Source organism: Panicum hallii, chromosome 2 (assembly GCF_002211085.1).
Source record: "Panicum hallii strain FIL2 chromosome 2, PHallii_v3.1, whole genome shotgun sequence".
In the NCBI taxonomy this organism is placed as follows: domain Eukaryota; kingdom Viridiplantae; phylum Streptophyta; class Magnoliopsida; order Poales; family Poaceae; genus Panicum; species Panicum hallii.
The window spans coordinates 36,653,570-36,677,093 of NC_038043.1; the positions used below are offsets into that span (position 1 = coordinate 36,653,570).

The 23,524-nt window shown below is 44.9% G+C and overlaps 1 protein-coding gene across 1 annotated transcript; it reads right to left on the reverse strand.

Moving 5' to 3' along the window:
* Window positions 1–12,292: 12,292 nt before the first annotated feature.
* On the reverse strand, window positions 12,293–12,979 carry LOC112883356. Its single transcript, XM_025948645.1, has one exon. It carries the CDS (start codon window positions 12,947–12,949, stop codon window positions 12,404–12,406), a length of 546 nt encoding a protein of 181 aa, XP_025804430.1. The 5' UTR covers window positions 12,950–12,979; the 3' UTR covers window positions 12,293–12,403.
* Window positions 12,980–23,524: the final 10,545 nt, after the last annotated feature.

Consider the following 23,524-nt stretch of genomic DNA (forward strand, 5'->3'; position numbering starts at 1 on the left):
CGATCTAAGGTCAGGATATTTTCAGCTCAGGATTAGAGAAAGTGACATCTCTAAGACAGCTTTTGTCACCCGTTACGGGCAGTTTGAGTTCACCGTAATGTCCTTCGGACTAACCAATGCCCCTGCCTATTTTATGAACCTCATGAATAAAGTGTTCATGGACGAGCTAGATAAGTTTGTCGTAGTCTTTATCGACGACATACTTGTCTACTCCAAGAGTATTCAGGAACATGAGCAAAACCTACGGGTGGTATTGGAAAAGCTGAGAATACATAGGCTATATGCCAAGTTTAGCAAATGCGAATTCTGGCTGGAGAGAGTAGCTTTCCTTGGTCACATTCTGACCGCGGAAGGCGTAGCAGTGGACCCAGAGAAGGTCAAAGCAGTCTCCAACTGGCAGCGACCGACTATTGTTAGTGAAATCAGAAGTTTTCTTGGATTAGCTGGGTACTATCGGAGATTTATTGAGGGATTCTCTAAGATAGCCCGACCCATGACGGAACTTCTTAAGAAGGAGAAGAAGTTCGCCTGGACAGAAACCTGTGAAAGAAGTTTTCAAGAATTGAAGCAAAGGTTGACAACCGCCCCAGTGCTGACCCTACCGGACATCCATCGGGATTTTGTCATTTATTGTGACGCATCCCGACAAGGATTAGGGTGTGTGCTGATGCAACAGGAAGGTCGTTGCATATGCCTCCCGCCAACTCAGGACTCATGAGCAAAACTATCCGACCCATGACTTGGAATTTGCAGCCGTAGTGCATGCCCTTAAGATTTGGAGACATTACTTGATTGGAAATAAGTGTGAAATTTACACTGACCATAATAGTCTGAAGTATATCTTCACCCAGCCGGATTTGAACCTAAGACAAAGAAGATGGTTGGAGTTGGTCAAGGACTACAATTTGGAAATTCATTATCACCCTGGAAAAGCGAACGTGGTAGCCGATGCCTTAAGTCGAAAATCCTATGGACCCAAAGATGACCATCTGCGCGAGGAAATGGCACGATTAAATGTGCACATTGTTCCTCGAGGATCCAGCCATGTGCTGAACGTCCAATCGACACTAGAGGATAGAATTAGAGAGGCTCAAAGCTCGGATCAGGAGTTAATGAAGGTCTGCAAACAAACTGGAGAAAACAAAGCACCGGGTTTCAGAGTAGATGATAAGGGAACGTTATGGTACGAGGATAGGATTTGTGTACCCCAGAATGGAGACTTCCGACAGATAATCATGGACGAAGCCCATAACTCGGCCTACTCCATCCACCCAGGATCCACCAAAATGTATATGGACATAAGGCAAAAATATTGGTGGAATGGAATGAAGGCGAATATCGCACGATTTGTGGCTCATTGTGATACTTGTCAAAGGATCAAGGCCGAACATCAAAAGCCAGCAGGATTATTACAACCCCTGCCTATTCCGGTTTGGAAATGGGATGAGGTAGGAATGGACTTTGTTGTGGGTCTACCTAGGACACAGAAGGGACACGATTCCATATGGGTAATAGTGGACCGACTCACCAAATCGGCTCATTTCATACCCGTGCGAACCAATTACGGTGGAGAAAAGCTGGCAAAACTTTATGTGGAAAACATAGTAAAGTTACATGGAGTGCCTAGCAGAATTGTCTCGGATAGGGGAACCCAATTCACCTCTAGGTTTTGGAAAAGCTTGCATCAAGCTATAGGCACCAAGTTAGATTTCAGCTCCGCATATCACCCACAGACGGATGGTCAAACCGAAAGGGTAAATCAGATTATGAAGGATATGCTGAGAGCATGCGTCCTGACCTATGGAAAGGACTGAGAGCAGAGTCTGCCTTATGCAGAATTCTCATACAACAATAGTTACCAAGCCAGCCTAGGCATGTCACCATTCGAAGCCCTCTATGGAAGGAAGTGCAAAACTCCCCTAATGTGGTCAGAAGTTGGAGAACGTGCCCTAGTAGGACCCGCACTCATAAAAGAAGCAGAAGAAAAAGTAGCGGAAATCCACAAGAAATTGAAAGCAGCTCAATCCCGACAAAAGAGCTACGCAGACAAGAAAAGGTGAGAAGTGAGTTTCAACCCAGGGGATTTTGTTTACCTCAAGGTCTCACCTATCCGAGGGACCCGAAGGTTTCAAGTACAAGGGAAGCTAGCCCCTCGGTACATTGGACCGTACCAAGTTTTGAAGAAAGTCGGAGTCGTAGCGTATCGATTGAAGCTGCCCAGAGAAATGGCAGACATACACCCAGTGTTTCATGTCTCGCAATTAAGGAGATGTTTGAGAATACCCGAGGAAGAACACGTGCCGGTGGAAACAATAGGTCTACAGCCGGACCTGCGATACCAGGAAGTACCGGTCAAAATTCTAGACACTGTCACTAGGAGGACAAGAAACTCCGAAGTACGGATATGCAGGGTTCAATGGAGAACACATGGAGTAGAAGAAGCAACATGGGAACGCGAGGAGGCTCTAAAGAAGGAATTTCCCCATCTGTTTAGGAGCCAGCCAAATCTCGAGGACGAGATTTATTTAAGTGGGGTAGGTTTGTGACGCCCTGAAAATTTCCAAGTCAATTATGCACTAAAACATATTTGTTCAAAACCTTTTCGTCGCTGAAGACCGCTCAACCCGAAACCCTAATCCCCGAGCCGACACCGAATCCGGCCGCAGTCTCACTCCTCGTTCTCCTCGCGCAGCGCGCGAATGACGCGCGCGCGTGGCCGACCGGCCGCGGTCGCCGCCGCTATCGGCGCCGACGCGCCCCTCTCTCTCTCTCTCCTTCTTTTTCTTTCTCCCATTTCTTTTCTTTTCTTTTTTTCCCCCCAATCTCTCTTTCTCCCTCTTTCTTTCTTTTCCTTTCTTCCCTTTTTCTTTCCTTCTTTCTTCTTTCCCCCTCCTCTCTTCTCTCTTTCCTTCCCCTGCCGCGTGCCCGAGCGCCGCCTGGGCCGTGCGCCTGCTCTGCCCCGGCCGTGGCGCGACGCACGCGCACGCGCAACACGTGGCCGTGCGCCGCGCCGTGCCGCCCGTCGCCCGCGCCGCGCCGCGCCGCGCGTGCCGTGCCGTCCGCCGCTGGCGCTCCGCCCTCGCCGTTCGCGCCGCACAGCGCCCGCCCCACGTGCCCGCACGCGTGCCGAGCCGTCACGTCGCTCCGGCTTTGCCGGCCGCGCCGCCACTCCACGACACAGACGCCATTAAGACGCCCCGCGCCGCTCGCCGGCTTCCTCACCGCCCCACCGCCTTTGGCCGCCTATAAAAGGACCCTCACCCCGCCTCCGAGCTCGGCACCCGCACACGGCCTCTTCCCCAAGCCCGAAGCACCGCCGCTGCACACCGCTCGGCCACCGCCCGCTGCCCGCCGTCGCCCGGCCTCCTCACACCGCCCCGGCCCGAGGTGAGGCCGGGAATCAGGCCCCCTCCTCTCCCCCTCCCTTTTCCCCCCAATCCCGAGCCGCCGTCGAGCCCTGGCCGCCGGAATCGGCCGGCGCAGGGGCTCCTCCCCCCCCCTTCCTCTGTTTCTCGTGGAGAGGGGAAGAAGAAAGGGCTTTTTGCCCAAAAGCCCCCCCCCCTCCCTGTATTTCCCCAAAAGGCCCCCCCTTTCTCTCTAAACACCCCCTATTCACTCCCTTTCGCAAAAGAAGCCTCGCTCTTTCCATTATTTCAAACCGAACCCTCCATTACATAAACCTAGATACACTCGACACCCGTTAGCATGACCTGAATATTTCTAGGGTTCGCAAAAAGGTCCTTACTCCCTCCGGAAAATTGCGAATGAGCCCCTGGACCCCTTTTTAGCCCCTGAAACCCCCTTTACCTTGTCATTTTATGCGCCAAACGGTCTCCGATCGACCCAAAACTTTACCACGCCCTTTCTAGTATAGTTCCAACCATGCCATTACGAAACCATCCAAAAATATTAACCCTATCTCCGTAACTAAATTATTTCCGATACAAGCTCAACGATAAAAGCTTTTAGTTCTTTTGATTGATTGTGTGCTTGTTTGTTTGCGCCGTAGGACCCGGAGTGAATGAGGAAGGTCCCAACTATGACCTAGCGAATGAGGACTAGTTCTGCGACCCCGAACCCGAGGGACAGTGCTTCGATCAGGACCTCCCGCAAGGATTTGATAATGGCAAGTTCAATCCCGCCCTTTGATGCATGTTTCTGTCCTAGTTTTTATAAACACAACCCAGTGGCCTATTTTATAAAATTGCATGGTTTTGCTTGCTGAAAACATGGTAGGATAGGCACCCTTGTTTGTGATAACCATACCTTGACCACCTGGTTTTATAAAGAAATGTGTGCGTGTGGGAAGGGATAAAATGTGGTTTTGAAAGATGAGTCAGACGGGATGGATGGCATTTCTGTGTGAATTGCTGTTGGTGTGCTCGTACCTGTGTGGTTGAGCGAGGAAGGGAGATATCCATCTTGTCACCCCTAAGGACCGAGTTGGTGTGTCATCTCACCTAGCTTCCTGTCGTGCAAACCACTTGACCGTTGTATGGGCAACGGCTTAGCATAAATCCCACTAGTTAGTCTGGTAGCCATCAGGAGAGCTGAGAGCAACGGGTGATCAAGGAGAAGGGATAAGCTCTGTGTGACTTATGCCCCGGTTAAACCTCGGAGATAGGTCGAATGACCCCTTGATGGATCCCGTGGTGGCTAGTCAGGTCTAGCTAAGGTGGGTAATGGCTTTGTTGGGATCTGCACAGACACTAAGGTGATCGTGCTGTGGTACCCTACCTGTGGGTAAAGTTGCAAACCTCTGCAGAGTTAAAATCTATTCGAATAGTCGTGCCCACGGTATTGGGCAAGTTATGGTGTGGTCACATAACTAGTGTTTCTCTCCGGGAATGGTTGGGCTGGTGTGAGTTGTTTGAAAAGTGTCCGGCAGTTGTGCCGTGTGCTACGGCGGACGGGGAGTCCGGTAGTAGTTTAAAACTTGGATCCTGTGTGGATCAACATCGTGTGCTCCTTGGTACTAGAAAACTTGTTTTGGAAATGTTTTTTTTAACAAACCTGTGCATACAACTAAGTTTTCCGCAAATGAACCATAACCTTATCCTTGGATTGTCCTGTGCATTGATTTCTGTTATACCCCTCCGTGGGTGTGATTGGACTTGCTGAGTATGTTTGTACTCACCCCATTCTTACTTTTACAGTGGAAGATCCAGACTACATCCCCGAAGACATCGAGTAGGGTTTCGTCCTGCACCCAGTCTTGCCTGTGGTTAAGGCCACCGCTGGAACTCCGCATGGCGCAAGACTCTGATGACCCTCTTTTCGTAGCTAGTGTAGTAGTGTGGGTTTTAGTTGTAATCCTCGCAATAGTGGCGCTTCACTGCCCATTACCGCGTAGAGCTGTACGGTGATGTACCATCTGATGTAATAAAAGTGTTATCAGCATCCTGGGACTGATAAAGCATCACTTTTAAGTCTTCCCTGATGGGGGGACGCTTCACCATATGCCCAAGATCATGCATATACACATACCGTCACAAGCCCATATATCACCGATGATCCACAAAGAGCAAATTTTAATACAAAGTTAAACAACTAATCATTACAATATTAATATAAGGGAAGGTTCCAAATCTGAAATTTAAAGGTTCGAATACGATATACAAGCCTTGGGCTCACAAATAACATTAGAGAGGGATATAAACCATAGAGTTTAATGTTCAACATGATATTCCCAAATACGATTGCGCAGCGGAAAAATATAACGAGATAGAATAATGGCGTCTTGCTCAAGGACACCATTATAACCGCATCAGCCTACTCCTCACCAGCGCCGGACTCGGCAGGGTAGAAATGGCCGAACACCACTTCCGGCTCACCTGCATCTTAGTTAATAAAGCAACATGAGTATAAAGGTACTCGCAAGACTTATGTGAATAAAAATAACCAAGGACTATGCAAATAAAGGCTCACAAAAAGAGGCTAAGCATGGGCTCCCTAGTTCCACCACCTAGCCTCCTAGCATTTTAATTAACTTGCCCAACCCACCTCAAGTTTTAGTTAATTGAATTAACCAACCACTAACATCATAAAAGTGATAACATGTACCCATCCAACAAAACCGATACTTCTATGAAGAATTCATAGGATAAAGAGCTTGCTCATGACCGAGAGCGCCGTAATTCGAATTGATTGGTTAACCTTGCAAGGGTGTACTTCTTTACCCACACGACACAAGGACCATGCGACTCACTCAACCGATCACATTGAGAAAGGGGGTACTCGCATCAACCTTTCCCGACAAGTTTCAACCGTTGAACTTCACGCCTAACTTGTGCGGAGAGTTACCTAAGTCCACCGGGGACACCCCTAAGCCTCTCTACAAAGCCCTATGGCCACTGATCTAGGACCGTGCATCAACGGTTAGGACTAGAAGGTAATCGGTTTATCCACCCCACAAATGGATATGTGGTAGTACGATAAGTGCTCAAATCCGAGGTCATCCACGGACGGTCCTTAACCGATTCAAGCGGACTATGCCTCCGAGACTCCTTTCTCTAGGCCCTACCTTCCGCTTGAATCATGACATACTTCCCAACTAAACCCTTCCGAACATCCAACATTTCAACCGAACAAGCGCAGAAATAGCTAAAAGTGGTGTAGTGAGCAAGGTGACCCTATCCCAATGTTTGTTGCAAACTAAGTCCAATTCTAAGCAAGGCTAAGCATTTGCTTAATCAATTAGTTGTTAACTACACGTGTCATGGATATGAAAGCAAAAGCAAGGAAAGTCATAGCATGAATTTAGGATCGATGATGCAATAGATAAACATATAGCATATACATATATGTACCCCATTGAGATAACTAAATCTAATCAAGTTAAGAGGGTCAAGGAATCATGCTTAGCTACTTGCCTTGGTTTTCTTCTTGTTCAACGACAAACTCGGCTCCCGGCTCGGCCTCGACGGTCTCGGCGGGCTCAACGGGTTCGTCCTCCGGCGTTTCGGTCACTATAATGCATGAATGAGATGTGTGCATTAGAATGATGCCAATGATATGAAAATGAGATGGCATGATATGAAATGGAAATAGAGTGTCACTCAACACAAGGAAGCAATGCAACAATGGCACAACAATGCTCGATTACTAATTTTTAATTCTAAGACCGAAGGCGACCTTGCTCATACAACAACTTAGAAAGCATAATCATGATTTTATTTCTGCACACAGAGGATCTCAAAAGAAAATCATGAGAGTTGAATTTGCAGCCAAATTAATTTTGTAGAATTACTTATGTTATTTACAATTTTTAGCTACTAGAATCAAGTTAAATCTTAAAAGGTATCCAAAGCATTTCCATAAATTCACAGAAACTTACCAGCGAGCATAGACATGGCAACCAGGGTAACAGAGGTGGTTTTGCCATTTTATCATTTTTTAAACAAAAGTTATGAAATTAATAATCTTGCAGGGCAGAAAATTATCAAACACACTAAACCCTACCAAACAGCCTAGGGTCATTTATACAAGTTGCACCAATAGATAGAGTATTTCACAAGGAATCTAACAAGATTTAATTTGACATTTTTAGGGCATTACACAGCAAGTTAAGCAATTACATTGATTTAGAAATAATAAAATATAACTTAAAACACAAGACTCTAACATGTTCAACCATAATTGTTTCTGGTAGATCTATCACAGAGCAAGCAAACAAAACAAGTTTCACCATTTTTTGATATCTATACAATTTTCTATGCATTTTACAAGATTACAGCATGAAATAATAGAAACAACCGGCAAATAACGCTAGATCCACCCGGATCTTGCGCTCCTGGGCGCCGACAGGCGGGCCCAGGCTGCCAGATCCCGGGCCGGGCGAAGTCAAGGCCAACCGCAGCCTTGACTCGCCGCGAGGGGGCGCCAGCATGCGCCCACAACGCGGTCCGCGCGCGGCCCGCGCGCGCGCACGACGTCGTGGCGGCGACCAAGGAAGCTCGGCCACAAGCGCGGACTGGCGGAAGCAGGGTGCGCAGGAGGAGCTCGACGTGTCGGGGGTGCTTACCTACAGCATGAATGGGCGGCGCGAGGTGGTGGGCGGCAGCGCGGCGAGGAGCGGCGGGGGCGGAGGGAGGTGTGTGCCAGGAAGCGGTTGCGGGCGGGGAGAGAGGCGGCGGAGGGTTGGGGCCGGGTGCGGAGGAGGAGGGGGTGGTGCACGAGCGCGGGATCGAACGGAGGTTCACCAGCGGCGGCGGATTGCGGCGGCCGGTCGGAGCGAGGAGATGAAGCGGCGGCGGGTGGCGTTAGGGTTTGGTCGGGGGAGGAGAACGGGCGGAGTTCAAATGGGAGAGGGGGAAGAGGAGGTGAGCGGGCGGCCGCGGGTTAATCCCGCCCAAGGCCACGCTGGCCAACCGGCGGGTGTCGAAGCAACGCTGCCGCGCGGCCGGCCAACAGGCAGGCGCGGGCGCACGGGGAAGACGGAGGGGGGGCTGACAGGTGGGCCGAGGGCGCAGGAGAGGATGACGGGTGGGACCGGCAAAGGAAAACCACCCAAAAAACAATGCTCCAACTTCCAAATTCAAAAACTGCTACTTCCTTGGCTCCAAAATATCCCAAATGTTACTGGAGAAAGATTAAGTTACCAAGAACATAATGCAACAACAAACACTTAAAAAGCTATTAAAGATTGCTCACAAAAATTCCAACAATCTTGCAGTTTTCAAAATTTTCAAGAATTTTATGGCTCGGGATAAGCATTAATAAATTGAGGAAAAATATTAACAATTCACCATTTGAAATCTAGTATTTGAATAAAATGTTTGGGGGTGCAGTTACTTAACAAAATTCAAACTTCCTTTACAACCTTCACTCACACTAAGCAAGAAAATTAAATACATTCATCCAAAATATGCACATGATGCTTGATTATTAATGGATGATGCTCATGATGCTGTGGTTAATTAATTTTTTTATCATGTTAAAATGTTTTGGGTCGTGACATATTTGTTTCTTAAAAAATATGCATGGGAGTTATCCATTCATTTTGCCTGCATGCAATCATTTTTTCGTTGAATAATACAAGCTTGTACATGCAGTACCATGTGTTTGCATGCATCAAACCTAGCCTCAAGCTGTATCTCGATATGATAAGCTAGCAGGAAGGGAGTTGAACTGGGATGGCGAAGATAACCAACGTATATAATCAGCTGAAACTTTGAAAACCAGTAGTAATTCATAAAAAATTGTAAAAAGGAAAATCCAGTTTTATTAAGCTCTTATGAGTAGATCTATGCAATAGATACTTAATATGTGATGTTTTGGTAGAAAGTTTTTGTTGTATATGTGTATCTATGGTTTTTAGGGTTTAATTCATATCTGTAGTTCCTGTGCTCCTTTTGTAATAAAAATTTTATGGTAGGCTACTCATTGCATGAGTGTGCTGTGGTAAAAATTTCAAGTTCATTAGATAAAGTATAATTGAGTTACTGATTTAACTTTTTTAGGCTTATTAAATAGTTTATAAAAATTTAAAGATTCAGTTTTCCTTGGCTGCTTTCGAGATGACAAAAGTAGGAATAATTTGGAAAACTGCTCTTCAGTAACGAATTTCTTTTCTGACACTTCAAATTGGTTATACTCTACTATCTTTCCAGCTTTGACCCATGTCGTGTTTGTTTTCTTCGATCCGTGATTAGTGGTCTTTCTAATTCAATATCCATGTGCACAGATATAAATATACATGTGAGTTTTTGCTATACAAAAGTTTATAGAATAGCATGATCTCACATTCCGATATGAACAACATTACTTCCATCAATCATCACATTAATTGATCTTCTAGCAGTAAACAACTATCCGTGTATTCATAATTGCCTTGACCCTGAAAAGTAGACAAATATTTTTCTCATCTTAACTAAAAATTAATCACATACAGAACAAGACTTATATTTTATTTTTGTATTTTACATTTTAGTTAGTAGATGTCTCACTTGTAGCCATGATGATATTTTTATGCATAAAGCTCCACATATCGACTAAAAAACAAAAGTAATGTATCATACTCGTTTTCAAATGACATTCCCACAGTCCTATAACTCTAAAAGTCTAAAACTCCTACATGCCACCGAAACAAGAATTAATGATTAAGCTCATAATTATGACAAATAATTGTGTGTACTCCGTATATGAATTTCAATTTAATAATATTGTATTTAAAGTATTTGATTAAACCAAGCGAAGAAGTTCGATACTGATGTCTTAGTCACTGCTTGATAGCCACTTTTTAGTAATTAATGCAAAACACATTATATGCTACCTCTAAATGCTTTCTCTATATTCCTTCTCTTGTCCAATTAGTTGCTGCTTGCATAGTACAGTAGTATTGGAGTGTCTTCACTACAGCATATGAATTCGATCTTGTTGATTCTTGATCAAATGATATTGTGTTTTAGTCCATCAAAATCAAAATCAAGAGCCCATACAGTCTCAAATTGGTGCATTCAATTTACAAAGGTATTGGCCTAGGCAATTGGCCTCCTCCACGAAGGGCGCGGCAAAGCCGTGCCGGTCTTTCTAGTCTTCAAACGATTATATTTTTCAAATGCTACATATGATTTCTAATTGGATTAAACCATCTTGTTGCTTATGATTTTACAAACATATCAAGACCCATAATCAATATGTTTTGGTAAAAAAAGTAAATGGTCCCACATGTCATATACACGGTATCATCAATCGTTGGCATTCTAAATACCATGTCAATATGCACATAGATTATATATTTTATGAAATTATCTAAATTGTTGAATACAATATGATTGTACGTCGAACATATATTTAAGCATAGTAAAACTCAAAACTATTATAGCTGATGTTGTGCACATATTGTCAAAAACAATAATAAAGATCTTTATATATACATCCGGCTAAACTTTTTTTCTAAATTCATAATAATATCCATATTATTTTATATGCATTGGCACCATAAAACCTAAGATGCACTTGTTATGCGCTTATTTTTTAATAGCAACAAAAATCTTTAAAATTATTCCATAAATAAGGATCTGTGCGTCATTAACATTTTGATGACGCAAATTCTTTTTCCACGGGAGGAAAAAATAAAGTGCTGACACAAGACAGTATGCATGTCTGTTTTGCCGAGTCTCATATTTCTAACAACAATAAAATCATGATTGTTCATAAACCGAACGTGCATAAATAAAATTCTTTTTGAAAAGATATAAATAAAAATATTTGACGATGCAATTTCCTTTATGCGCATGGGAGTGTACATCCTTTTGCACCAGATTAGATAACTGATGCAACCGACTGTTAAATAAAAGTTGCTTTTCTTTCAAAAATATAAATAAAAGTTGGAGTGTGCAGCAGCTTTCCCAATGCACTGCGTGCTACAGCAGCTGCAGCTCATTGAGAAAAAGACTGCATGTTACTGTTGCATCATGCCACCTGGCACTTGCCTGGCCCTCTGTCATATCGGCCACTTTTAATTTCTCCTACCAGGAGTTACGTGTGTGATGGGCAGCGAGGTATCGCATAAGTGGGAACCAACTGGGCACGTGATCCAACAAGAAAAAATATAATAAGTAAAAAGGAGATCGTATTTTTCAAACGGTATATCTAAATCAAAATCCAACTATACCATTATATTTACAATGATGAAATCTTCGAAATAAAATCACACTTGAATGTGTTTGGATGATTTTCTAGCTAGAAATTTTTTTATAAAAATAGAACAATTTTAATGTGAAGTTAGAACAATTGTTTTACTTTCACAATGAAAATATTCCAGTTCATAAAAATATTATAAAAATGAATTAAATGTATTCAAGTATGATTTTGTTTTGAAAATCTCACTGTAAGGAAAATAATAGTGCAATCAAAAATTAATTTGAATGCTTGGTTTGTAAACTATGGATTTTTTTCGCTTTGAACCTTGGTTTGCACGGAACTCGACGTACACCTCATAAGTACGGAGTCCTTTTGCGACACTACAGCAGATGGTCATGCGTGCGGCTCCTATTATTGGCGGGATCTTCTGCCATGGCACTCTGGCCGATCTGTTATCTGCTTTTCTTTTACCCTTTTTGTTTACATTTGTTGGTCTATAAAGCGTTTAATTTCGTGTTCAATATGGTCCAAAAGCTCAGGATTTTCGACCAGATTCAACGTCAAAGATCTCGAATTCATGTTGCAATTGGGAATTTCTGAGTTGAAGATTCAATTTGAAAGCTGTTGATGTGTTGAGCTCAAAGTTTAACTCGGTTTCGTGCACTCGGGTTGCCTTGCCCGTTTGATAATCTCATGGACGCATGACTTTGTAATTTGTATTGTATTGGAAGGCCTTGTAAAAGTTTACAAAATTGGACTCCCAAATTGGTTGGCACCCCTCTGGCCCAATTACAACCGACACCGAGAGGGCAGGCAATCAGATGGCGAAGTATTGGAAGGCGTTGCCGAGGCGGCGGCCGACGTACGGATGAGGGTGGTCCGGGTACGAGCACTCGGTGCTGAACAGCAGCCAGTGCCGGCGGCAGCGTTTCACCGGCAGGTCGCCGATCACGCGCTCCCCGCCGTCGGGCGTCTTGAGGATCATGGCGTCGTGCTCGAACACGACGCGGCACAGGCCTTGGCCGGCAGGGTCCTGGCACTTCTTGGCGTCCGGCCACCGCGAGTCGAGCAGGGTGAGGCCAGCGACGTAGTTGCCGGCGTACGCCCAGTTGCAGCGCACCCACCCGTTCCGGCCGTCCTCCACCATCAGCTCGGCTATGCGCCGCCCGGCCTTGCCGTGGGGCACGCGGCCGCGGGGCACAACGCTGAGCTCCGTCAGGAACATGCCGCCGATCGCCTGGCACACGAGCTTCATGCCCTGCGCCGGGAGTTGGTTCTCCACGGACGCGTAGTAGGTCTCGGCGGCGCCGGCCACCGCGGCGGTGGCTGCAAGGGCCACGACCACGGCGGCGAGGCGTGCCATATTTGGTTGGTGCCGTACTTCGGGCTGAGACTGCGGGGGTGCCTGGTTCTGCTCCTGGGCGTGGCCAGCGTTTTATAGCGCCCGTACGTTGCTATTTCTGGGTACTCGGTCGTAGACAAAAAATGTGTGGTAGTTAGCAGTTTCATTGGCTGATTTGTAAGCTGTATTCTCTCACATTTGTGCTACATACCCTATACAATAGGCGTGTACAGTGAAAATGCTTTGACTTGGTGCTTTTATAAGAAAACCGGCTTTCTTCGTCACAATATGCACTTAATTACATGCTGAGGATAAGATGTTTAACCTGCAGCTGTTTAAGAGGTGCAATCAATGCGTTTTTCCATAAGGAAAACTTTATTTATTTTAAAATAAGTTACCTTGAGGCGATACAACAATACTTCAAAAATTTCCAACCTCTACCCAATAGCATATAGCCTAACAAATAAAAGAGAAAAGGAGACCGACACATAGAGTAGACCGCCACCCATATGCCCAGGTAAAAAATATCTTGGCCATTTGTGCTAATGTTGTGATGCCTCTACACCTAGGTCCCGTATGGTAGGCCGTTGAAGGATAGCTCATGTACATAGCCAGTACGAAATTGTGAAGATAATTTGAAAAAAAAGGATTGTTTATTTTCAAATATCAAAGTATTTCGACATAACCACAAAAACCAACATGTAGCCGCTGCTCTAAGAAGCACTAGCCATTTAAATTCATTAGAAACCCTCATCAGCCATTGGCCAAATATAACCATCACACTGCAAGGCTGTGGAAGACGAAAAGCCGTATGAGTATTGTCCAAACCAAACGAGCGTGGCGGCAGTCGAAAAACAAATGCTGGCTCGTCTCATCCTTGTGACAAAAGCAACACTGTTTACTACCCCGCTAGTTTCTCTTAGCTAAATTGTCTTTTCTTAGTACTACTCCTCTTATGCGATACCGTAGGAAAGTTTTGACTTTTAGTGGAGCTTTGAGTTTCCAAACTCGCTTGCTAATATTTGAAACCTGTTGCCGTAAAAATCAGACGGTGAATCTTGCAGAGCACGACACGTTAAAGCCAAGGAGCTCTACTTATCTCCAGTACGGGTCCTGCAAATCAGGTTCGAGGCGTGCCAGTCAATTTGATCTACAATTAACAAGAGACAAGAAATTTAATTAGTAAATAACAAGGAACGCATCTGCTGGGATTCTGAATAGTTCCAGAAAATAGCATCGACAGAAAAGTCCGATTCCTACACATCCATCGGCTATAAAGCCGAATCATCTGAAGCAAGATTAAAAACAAAAATCTTCATGATTGAATACGATCCTTTAACCATCTCCATCAGTCGGATCGGATTCAACCGAGACAACGCTAACAGTAGAACGATAAACATGGCAAAATTAACCGATGCATTTAACCAATCGGACCTTGCGCTTAGCATGAGGCTCAAAATCACCCAGGAGAGCCGATTGTGACTATCAAGTCATCGTAATCATATCACCGTCATGAGACAAACAAATCTAACCGATAAGACTTGACCCAACGACATCATTCAAGGGTCGGATCTAATCGAGATAGCCTGAACTTGAAGTAATAAGATGGGTTCAAACGAATCAGCCGATAGGTTTACTCACGACAAACTGTAGGATTAATGATAACTTCATAGCTTTGGCGAAGATCGATAAAGAGATCGGCTAATGAATTACTGCAAGAGAGGGTTAGTAGAAGCGGATAACTCTATGATGATCACCACATAAATTATGAAATCTACTAAGAGCCAGTAAGAGATCAAACGATGCAGTCTTACGAACTTAGTAAAGTTCGATAACTTGGTAGATTGAAATAAACGAAACTACAGCGATATGCCGATAATTAAAGCCTAGATAATCTGATAAAACAAGCTTACCAATAAGCCAAAGATCGAATTCGATGCAGCCCTACTTGCTGAAGAAGTCGATAGTACTTTACTCCTACTCCTAGGGTTTTGGCGAAGTGCCGAGAAAAGTTGTATTGATTGTTGATTGTCCTTTACAAAACCGTAAGATCTACTATTTATAGCCCAAGGCTATGACTCCTAGCTTATCACGACTTAACAAATTTATTCTGCAAGAAAATAATTAAATCTATTATATTTACAAGATTCAACCAAAAGAGATCGGACTCCTAGATTTTCTGCTGACGTAATCTCCAAATCAGATCCGAACTGCTTCTAGCTGCACCTTTTAACCAAATCCACACTACCTTTAACCATTGTTGCGTTATCTTTGACCGGAATCCTTGGCAACCTTGACCTGATAATACAATCAGCCATCTGCAAAAATCCTTCCTAATCGGCTCTTTTCCTTCTGCAAAATTTTGGCGTCAACAAAACCTCATTATGGATTAGAGCCAAACAGTGAGATTTTACTGAGAACACCCCATTCTGATGTAGGTTCCAACGGAACTCATCCTCATCCTGGCTTAAAATAATATTAGTGATATGCGGAAGTAACATATTCCACATTGCTAAGTTGTTGCCAATAAGATCTCTACGCCAGGAGATGTTTGGTGGATTGGTGCCGAGAACATCTGTAATAGTATCCTATTTTCGATGGGCAATATTATATATTCCATGATACTGATCTCGTAGTGTTCTATTTCCTAGCCACCTTTCCTCCCAAAATCTTATTTGTGATCCATTCTTAATGATGAATGTCCTATATTGTAAAAAGCCCCGTTCCACCTTTATTAGGCTGGCCCAAAAATAGGAGTCACCGCTTTTCCATTGTGCTTGTGCTAGTGGTTTTGTTCCTAGATACTTGTTCCGCAGAATCTGTTGCCATGTTCCATCTGTTGTGAGTAAACGGAATAATTATTTACTGACTAAGGCAGTATTTTTTATATCTAGTTTATGAATTCCTAACCCCCCTTGTTTTTTAGGTTGACATAGAATATCCCATTTAGCCAGACGTTATTTTCTCTTGTGGTCGTCGCATTGCAAAAAGAAGCGAGATCCAAAGTAATCTAGCTTTTAGAGAACTCCCTTTGGTATTGCAAAAAAGGACATAGTGTACATAGGTAGACTGCTAAGCACTGAGTTAATCAAAGTCAGTCTTCCACCTGTTGATAGATGTTTGCCCTTCCAGCAATGTAGTTGAGTCTATATAGTTACTAGCTGAAGGAGTGATATTCTTATCCTAGTTTTACTAACAGGAGGCTCTTTTATAGCATCCGTATTAATTCTCTCGTGGACATGCAAGGGAATTGAAAAGGAGAATCACATAAAGTCCCAGTAATAAAATAGAACATCATACTATTTTGGTCATCATTAAACAATAGCCATTGGATAGTGATTCTAAAATTATCCACATTTTGCATCACAAGAACAGTTAACCCGAAATACCCCCATATTTGCTTCTACTAGAGGGGAATACAAAAATAGGAATGCATAGGAAGGAATAGCGAGAGCATGCAAATGCTATTAGAAAGACTTCTCTATAACCAATATTAGAAATATTCAAATAAATAGTCTGGTTGTTAGGATGCATTGTGCATGCAACTACCACGTCCAGTCTCCCTGTAAAGCATGGCTATTATATATCCAATGGTTTTGTACATATACATATATACCGTGCCCTTTCATTATGGTCATTTTGATAGTGATATTTATATTAAAATGTTGAGTGTTCCAATAAGGTACAATATGGGCCTCATTGTGCTACTGGAACTGGAACTTACAGCTATCAGCTATCCGAGGATATGTTTTCAAGCAGGTAGAACACCAAGCATTCAACGAAGGCAAAACTGGAGCAGGGGTGCATTGGAACAAAGGGAATGCCATACTGTACTGAATTAATGTGACATGACCAAACATTCAAGGGAGCAGCACGTGTCGGTCCTCACTATTGTTTGCTCCGGTCCAGTTCATGTTCATCAATAGGGCCTTGTTTAGATCGCAAGTTTTTATAACAGTTGGAACTTTTTGCTACTGTAGCACTTTCGTTTGTATTTGACAAATTTTATCTAATTATGGACTAACTAGGCTTAAAAGATTCGTCTCGTGATGTACAATTAAACTGTGCAATTAGTTGTTTTTTTTACATACATTTACTGTTCCATGCATGTGTCCCAAAATTGATGTGATGGAGAGAGAGTGTAAAAATTTGGAATTTGGAAGCGATCTAAACGGGGCCTAGTTACATTTTGTTGTGTCACATCGCAGGTGATGCACAACTGTTATCATCACTAATCTTGCATCACCTGCAATCTCGCATTTGGTGCTTAATCAAGAGTATCTTTACCCTTTGTTATCACATTTGCATGTGATATAATTTTTAGCTATTGTTGACCCATTATAGAGGTATCATTATATTAGGTGCCGATGAAACGTACATTCATTCTCTCTGGACAGAGTACCTGCTAGGTGACTATTCGTGAAAGTGATGGATCGATGCGCCGGATGCTGCAAGGTATGAGATGTCCATCAGCTGGACAGAGTACCTGCTAGGTGACTGTTCGTGAAAGCGCTGGATCGATGCGCCAGATGCTGCCAAGGTATGAGATGTCCATCAGCCACCACAAAAAAAAATCAGCACGGGTGGATCGAGACATCCAAACCATATCAGATGGAGCTAAAATTTTAGGCTATCGTGGCCGTTCTAGCAGGCCGCGAAAATGGCGCGGCCTTATACTTTTAATTTTATTTTGCGAGTAAAGAGAGTTTTATTAGTTAAGTTATGGAAGTATTACCATCTCTAAGCACAAGAGGTGCTCCATACACTCGGAACACTGCTAACCACACTGTTGACGAGTTAACTCGCCGAGTCGTGCGCTACTGAATTTTGGTATCTCTTTATAAACTTGGCATATACTCCCTTGCATACAGACGATCCATAGCGCCGAACTTGGTCGATCTCTTTCACCTGACGTCAAGCTTTTCATACATGTCCTGTTATCGGATTCCATGATAATTGGGCCATGATACCATTGCGAAACCAGCCTTAGTCCTTCACAGCAAGCTGCAAATTCAGCCTGCTGTTCAAAAAGTACACACCATGCCAAGACCACAGCGGCACCTTTGCTGATTGACAATCTTAATTACCACTACGCCTGTGCTTGCCTGTCTTCTTGTCGCCTCTATGAAACTTGCATCGACATTTAATTTCAGCCATCCTGCTCAGCCGGATTCAATATAGGTGGTGGCCTGACCAATTTGGCAGCTCTCTCTTTCATCCTCTTTGATTCACCGTTGATCAGCTCCCCCTTCACATCTTCAAGTGACGTTTCAGAGTCTCGGTAGACCATTTCAGCATTGATTCAATCACTCGGACTGAACCTGTAACAACGAAAGAAGTACGTACCTCCATGTGCGAGAACATTTTGTACCAACATTTTCTCCAGAGGATCACAATGCAGCTCACTCGCCGGCCTATTCTTAAGATTCAAACCAGTCTGGTCCAGTGTTCTGCAACTGGCCGATTTCCAGTATAGCCCACTTTTGTCGAATTTCTATTAGAAGAGCTTTGGCACGTTTGCATTCCGCAACTGCATGTGCTGCATCTTCAGGCAACTGTTCAATGGTTGTGCGAGTATCATCGTTGGTACCAATATATTTGGGGTGGACGGAAGGTCCGGGGACTTTCAGTATAGGTTGTTAACATCAACGGGTACTAAAAACTTATACATTAGTATTGGTTGACTGGTAATGATGTCTCCACCTATATTAGTACTAATTGGTAGTATCACCCGGTACTGATGTATAGCCTTTAGTATCCATTGATATTTTTTAAGAAAAACAGGACAGATTCCTACTGATTATATTTATATATTAAAAAAGAAGAAACAGAGTTCCTGGAATACAATCAAGAGATAAAGAAAGAAACAAAGAAAATCAACCAAATTACAAAAGATCTGTCGGCGCTCCTAAGATGGCCTAGGCGAATTCTTTTCTGAACAAGCTGTCCACATTTGCCACATCAGGGGCAATGTTTCTGAAGATCAAGTCATTTCGAGCCGTCCAAATACACCAGGCCATAATGATGATAATGTCCATGAAGAAGAGGACTTGCAACTGATTCTTGAAGTCGGCAAATATCTCGAAAGGATTATCAGACACTGGGAGTTGAATGTGTAGGAGGTTCCAGGTAGAAATAGCAAAGGGGTATTGAATAAAAATATGAAACAAACTCTCCTCAACATGCCCATTGCATAGGGCACATCCATAGCTTTGGAGGAACATGTTCTTTCTTCTGAGGAGATTACGAGTGCTGAGACTAATCCTTTAGAAGAAGCCAGAAGAAGACCTTATGCTTGAGTTGGCAAGATGGTTTCCAAAGCCATTTGAAAACTGGATGAACCAGAGCTGAACCTGTCAGGTGTTTGTAACACTTCCTGGATGAGAATAGGGGGGAACCCTAAATGTAGGTCCAAACATCCTTTTCATTATTTAGCTGCAGCAGATCAATTCTAGGCAGCAGAATTTCTAATTGATTGTGGGCTTGAACAGATAGAGGGGTGAAGAAGAGGTGCTGCAGTGATAGAGTATCTCTAAAGGACATAAGCGAAAGAGCCGGTTTTTGTCAAAGGAGAAAACTCAGGGAATTCTTGAGCAGGGACAGACCCCTCCCAGAGATCATGCCATATCTGACAGGTCCGTCCATTTTGAAGAGACACTGTAGCTACTCCTTTGAATAGGTCCAGCAACTTGAGGATTCCTCTCCACCAAAAAGAACCTCTGTTAATCTGACTGGGCACCTTCCCATTCGGATAATATTTTCCCAGACCAATTGCAACCAATGGTATGTCCATTTGATTGAAGAACTTGTGTAGGTTTTTAAGCAGCAGGGCTTCATTTTGTATTCTTAAATTAGAGAAATTTTATAGTGCTTGGGAGTTTTAATAGCCGTTGAAAGGTCCAGATCCAAGGGTTAAAAAGTAAGAGGAACGAAGAACCTAAGATGTGGACCGGAATCTATAATTTTGTGGGTCGAGAACCACTTTAAAAAATAATAATGCTAAGGATATTTTTGCTAGATTAATTTTGTGTTTCGGCCAAATCTATATCTCTAGATGCAGTTGTCGGCTATCTCGTCTCCCTCCGCTTCATCTTTCTCGCCGCCGGCACCGTCGCCACTCAGGCCGCCGCCGCTGCATGTCCCTTGATCCCGGCACGCCAGAGCCTGTCCATGCTCGCCATGGCAGTTCCCTCTCTGCAGGCATAGTGTGGCGCATGTGGGTGCCCCCCTCTGGCGCATCTCCCTTCTGCCGGCGCGTGTTCTTCCACGAGGCTGAAGCGGTGAAGGCGGCCATCCGCAACACGCTTGACCACCTCCACGCGGCCAACGAGGAGGGCAAGTCGCTGCACCAGGCCGACGCCCTCTGCACGCAACGCAACCATGTCAACGCCGACATAGTCGCCGTGCTCCGCCGCGGCCGCGATATCCGCGCTGGGGCGAGATGCTCCTGGGTCCTGCCACGGTTCCTTTGGTCCCAGCAGCACCAAGGCCTGCCCATCTCGGTCGTCGTGGAAGCTCCTCCTTGCTCCCGGGTCCCAGCGCAGTCGCATCTATCTTCATGGCTAGCTGACCGATTCAGCTCCTAGCTCTAGAGTGCAGGATCATATGTGGCGCTGCATCGAAGCATCAACAACTACAAATTCCACCGACGCCAAGACCTTGCCGTGGACCAATGATGGGTGGAGAACTCTAACTGAATATAAGTAGGAGATGGTTCGCAATAATGTCAGTATGGAGGCTGTAGTCTACCAATCTGGTGATTTGTAACTTTTCAGGTAGTGACATAACCGCTTAGCACGACAAGTTTTGTATAGAGTGGATGTTCCGGCTTTGCATAGTTGAGATGTGATGTTGTTTCTCTCGCCTTGCCATGACTGTAAATGTCATAGAAACAGCAGGTCGTATGGTTGCTGTGTGTCTTATATTTGCTTTCCTTTAATGATGTTATAATTGATTGTTAGTTAGTGTTGATGTGGATCAGATTAGATTATTATGTCTGATGAATGTATATAATCTATCCCAAAATCACTTCAGTGGACAGCAAATTTCACTTGTGTAAAGATCGTAGGGATGCTGATCACCCTGATAATTGGACCACCAATAACAATGTGAAAGCTATAAAGGCTTGCTAGCGGAGGTTGTCCATTGGTCGCTCCGAGATCGCAGTGAGGTGCCCCGCGATCCGAATGGCCACATTGTACGGGAGCTCCGCCAGCGACGACTGGTGCCGCCTCGCCAACATGAATGCTGGCATTGACGACGTCGCGGAACGAGGAGCGCGAGACGAGGCCACCCGAGGGCTCTCGCGCTGGCGTGGATGGAGTTGTGGCACGTGGACGGCAGCGAGCCGGAGCGCTGGATAGGCGAAGCGACACGATGTGAGGTGATTAGAGAGGAGGCGGTGGATCCGAGGGGGCCGACCGGGGCTACAGTTGGATTTTTTTGAAAAAACCCCTCTTTTGGGGAGGGGCGAGGACAATAAGAGCGGGGGTTTGATATTGAAATCCCCTCTTCGAACCGGCGTGGGAATGGTGACGACATCGACAAGGAGATCTTGAAGACCCCTCTTGGGAACTGCCACCGACCGCGTCGTCACCAAGAAGTCCATGCGGCGCCGCGTCTTATGGTGATGGCAACCGTCTAGGGAAGGTGCGTGGGAACAGTACCCCTCTTCGCATTGGGGAATGCAATTATGGGATCCGTATCAGTCAAACTAGTTCAAATTTAACCAAATTTATAATAATTAGTATTAGCGCTTATATCTCCAAATAAATTTATTATGAAATATATTCTACAACTAATCTAATGGTATTAATTTTGTATCATGACTGTTATTATTTTTTTCTATAACTTTAGTCAAAGTTCAAACATTTAACTTATCGAAAAGCGAGAATTGCATTCTTTTATAGACGGAGGTAGTAGAATCCAAAATGCAAGGCCAGTTCGACTTCACGGCGAATCCTAGTGTAGTCCTCGCTACAAACCGGATCTCATCAAGCAAAAGCAACAGAAAAGCAAAAGATACACTAATAATTCACTCTAAATTGTCTTCAAGAACAGGTCGATTTCAACCCGAATTCGGCACTCCTCTCAGCAAAACAGTCTGCATCCTAATTTCAGCCATGGTAGAGGGATGACCTTGCCGCAATTCCCGCATGCGCACGGAAGATAGGCGCGGATCAGTGTCGACGCCACGTGCTTCAGGGGCTAGCGCCCCCGTTGTGCCCAGATCACATCCACGGCCCTCTGGCGGAGCGGGTAACACTCCTCGTTGCTCAGCATTGTGCCGCCGCCGCCCGCTCGCGCCGCTCCCGATTCTTCCACGGCCACGGCCTGTGTCATGTGCTGCCTAGCAGTATGGTCGGTGCCATCATTGGCCAAGTAGAGAAGGAGGGCAGCCACATAGGCCGCCACTTTGTGCCCGCCCTCAGCGGCGAGGGCGAGATTCTCGTCGAGGGGCAAGGGTCTGACCACGGGTCCGCAGAAGACGGCATGCATCCCGGTGATGAAGCAGGCATCCGAATTGCCGACTTGGGCCAGGCGAGCAAGTAGGGTGCGGTAGCCATTGGGGTTGTACCACGCCATATCGTCAGCCAACTGCTCTACTACGACGTGCCCGCCGACTACGGGGTCGTGGCACACGCGGCGCATAAAGCGGCAGGTCGCCGGCGATCTAAATGGCCACCTCGTAAGGGAGCTCCGGCTGCAACGACTGGTGCCACTCGCCACCATGAGTGCCGGCGTCGATGATGTCACGGAACGAGGAGCGCAACACAAGGCCACCCGACGGCTTGCACGCCGATGTGGATGGAGCTGCGATTCATGGATGGCAGTGAGCAAGAGCGCTAGATCGGCGTAGCGGCGTGACGTGCGGTGATCATAGAGGAGGCGGTGGAGGGGTTGAGCTGGGCTACGGTTGGAGTTCTTTAAAAAACTCTCTTTTGGGGAGAGACGAGGATGACGAGAGCAGGAGTTCGATCTTAAAATCCCCTCTTCGAACCGGCATGGGAATGGCGTCGGAACTGCCGCCGACCGCGTCGTCGCCAGGAAGTTCAGGTGGTGCCGCATATCGAGGGGATGGCAACCGTCTCGGGCTCGGGATGGTGCGGGAACAGAAACCGTCTTCACGCCGGGGGATGGCAACCACTCCTTTGCGGTAGTCCTTCAGGAAACAGCACCGTGCTTACGTCTGGTACGGTGTGCGCCAGCCTTTTGCCCAAAGCACTGTGCTACAAGACAATTCGGATGAGCGACACGTCCATCTCTATTATTTCTTCCTCTTTAATTTTTTTTCCATCACTTCTGCAATTATATACTATACAAAACACACTAGAATCCATAAAAACACCATCTCCGCGTCAGCGGTGGAATTCACATTGGAGTAGTCGTTCAGGAAATTAAACAAAGGCACATCCAAATTAAATATGTTGTAGTTTCTAATTTTTTAGGGTAACATAAGATCTTCATTAATAATCACACAAATATATATTTACATTGGCAATATTGGCTACTAGAACCTCATCAAGCAAAAGACCCATAAAAGAAAAAAAAAGTTACACTAATAGTTCACTCTGCAATTCTCTTCTCGATCGTGAT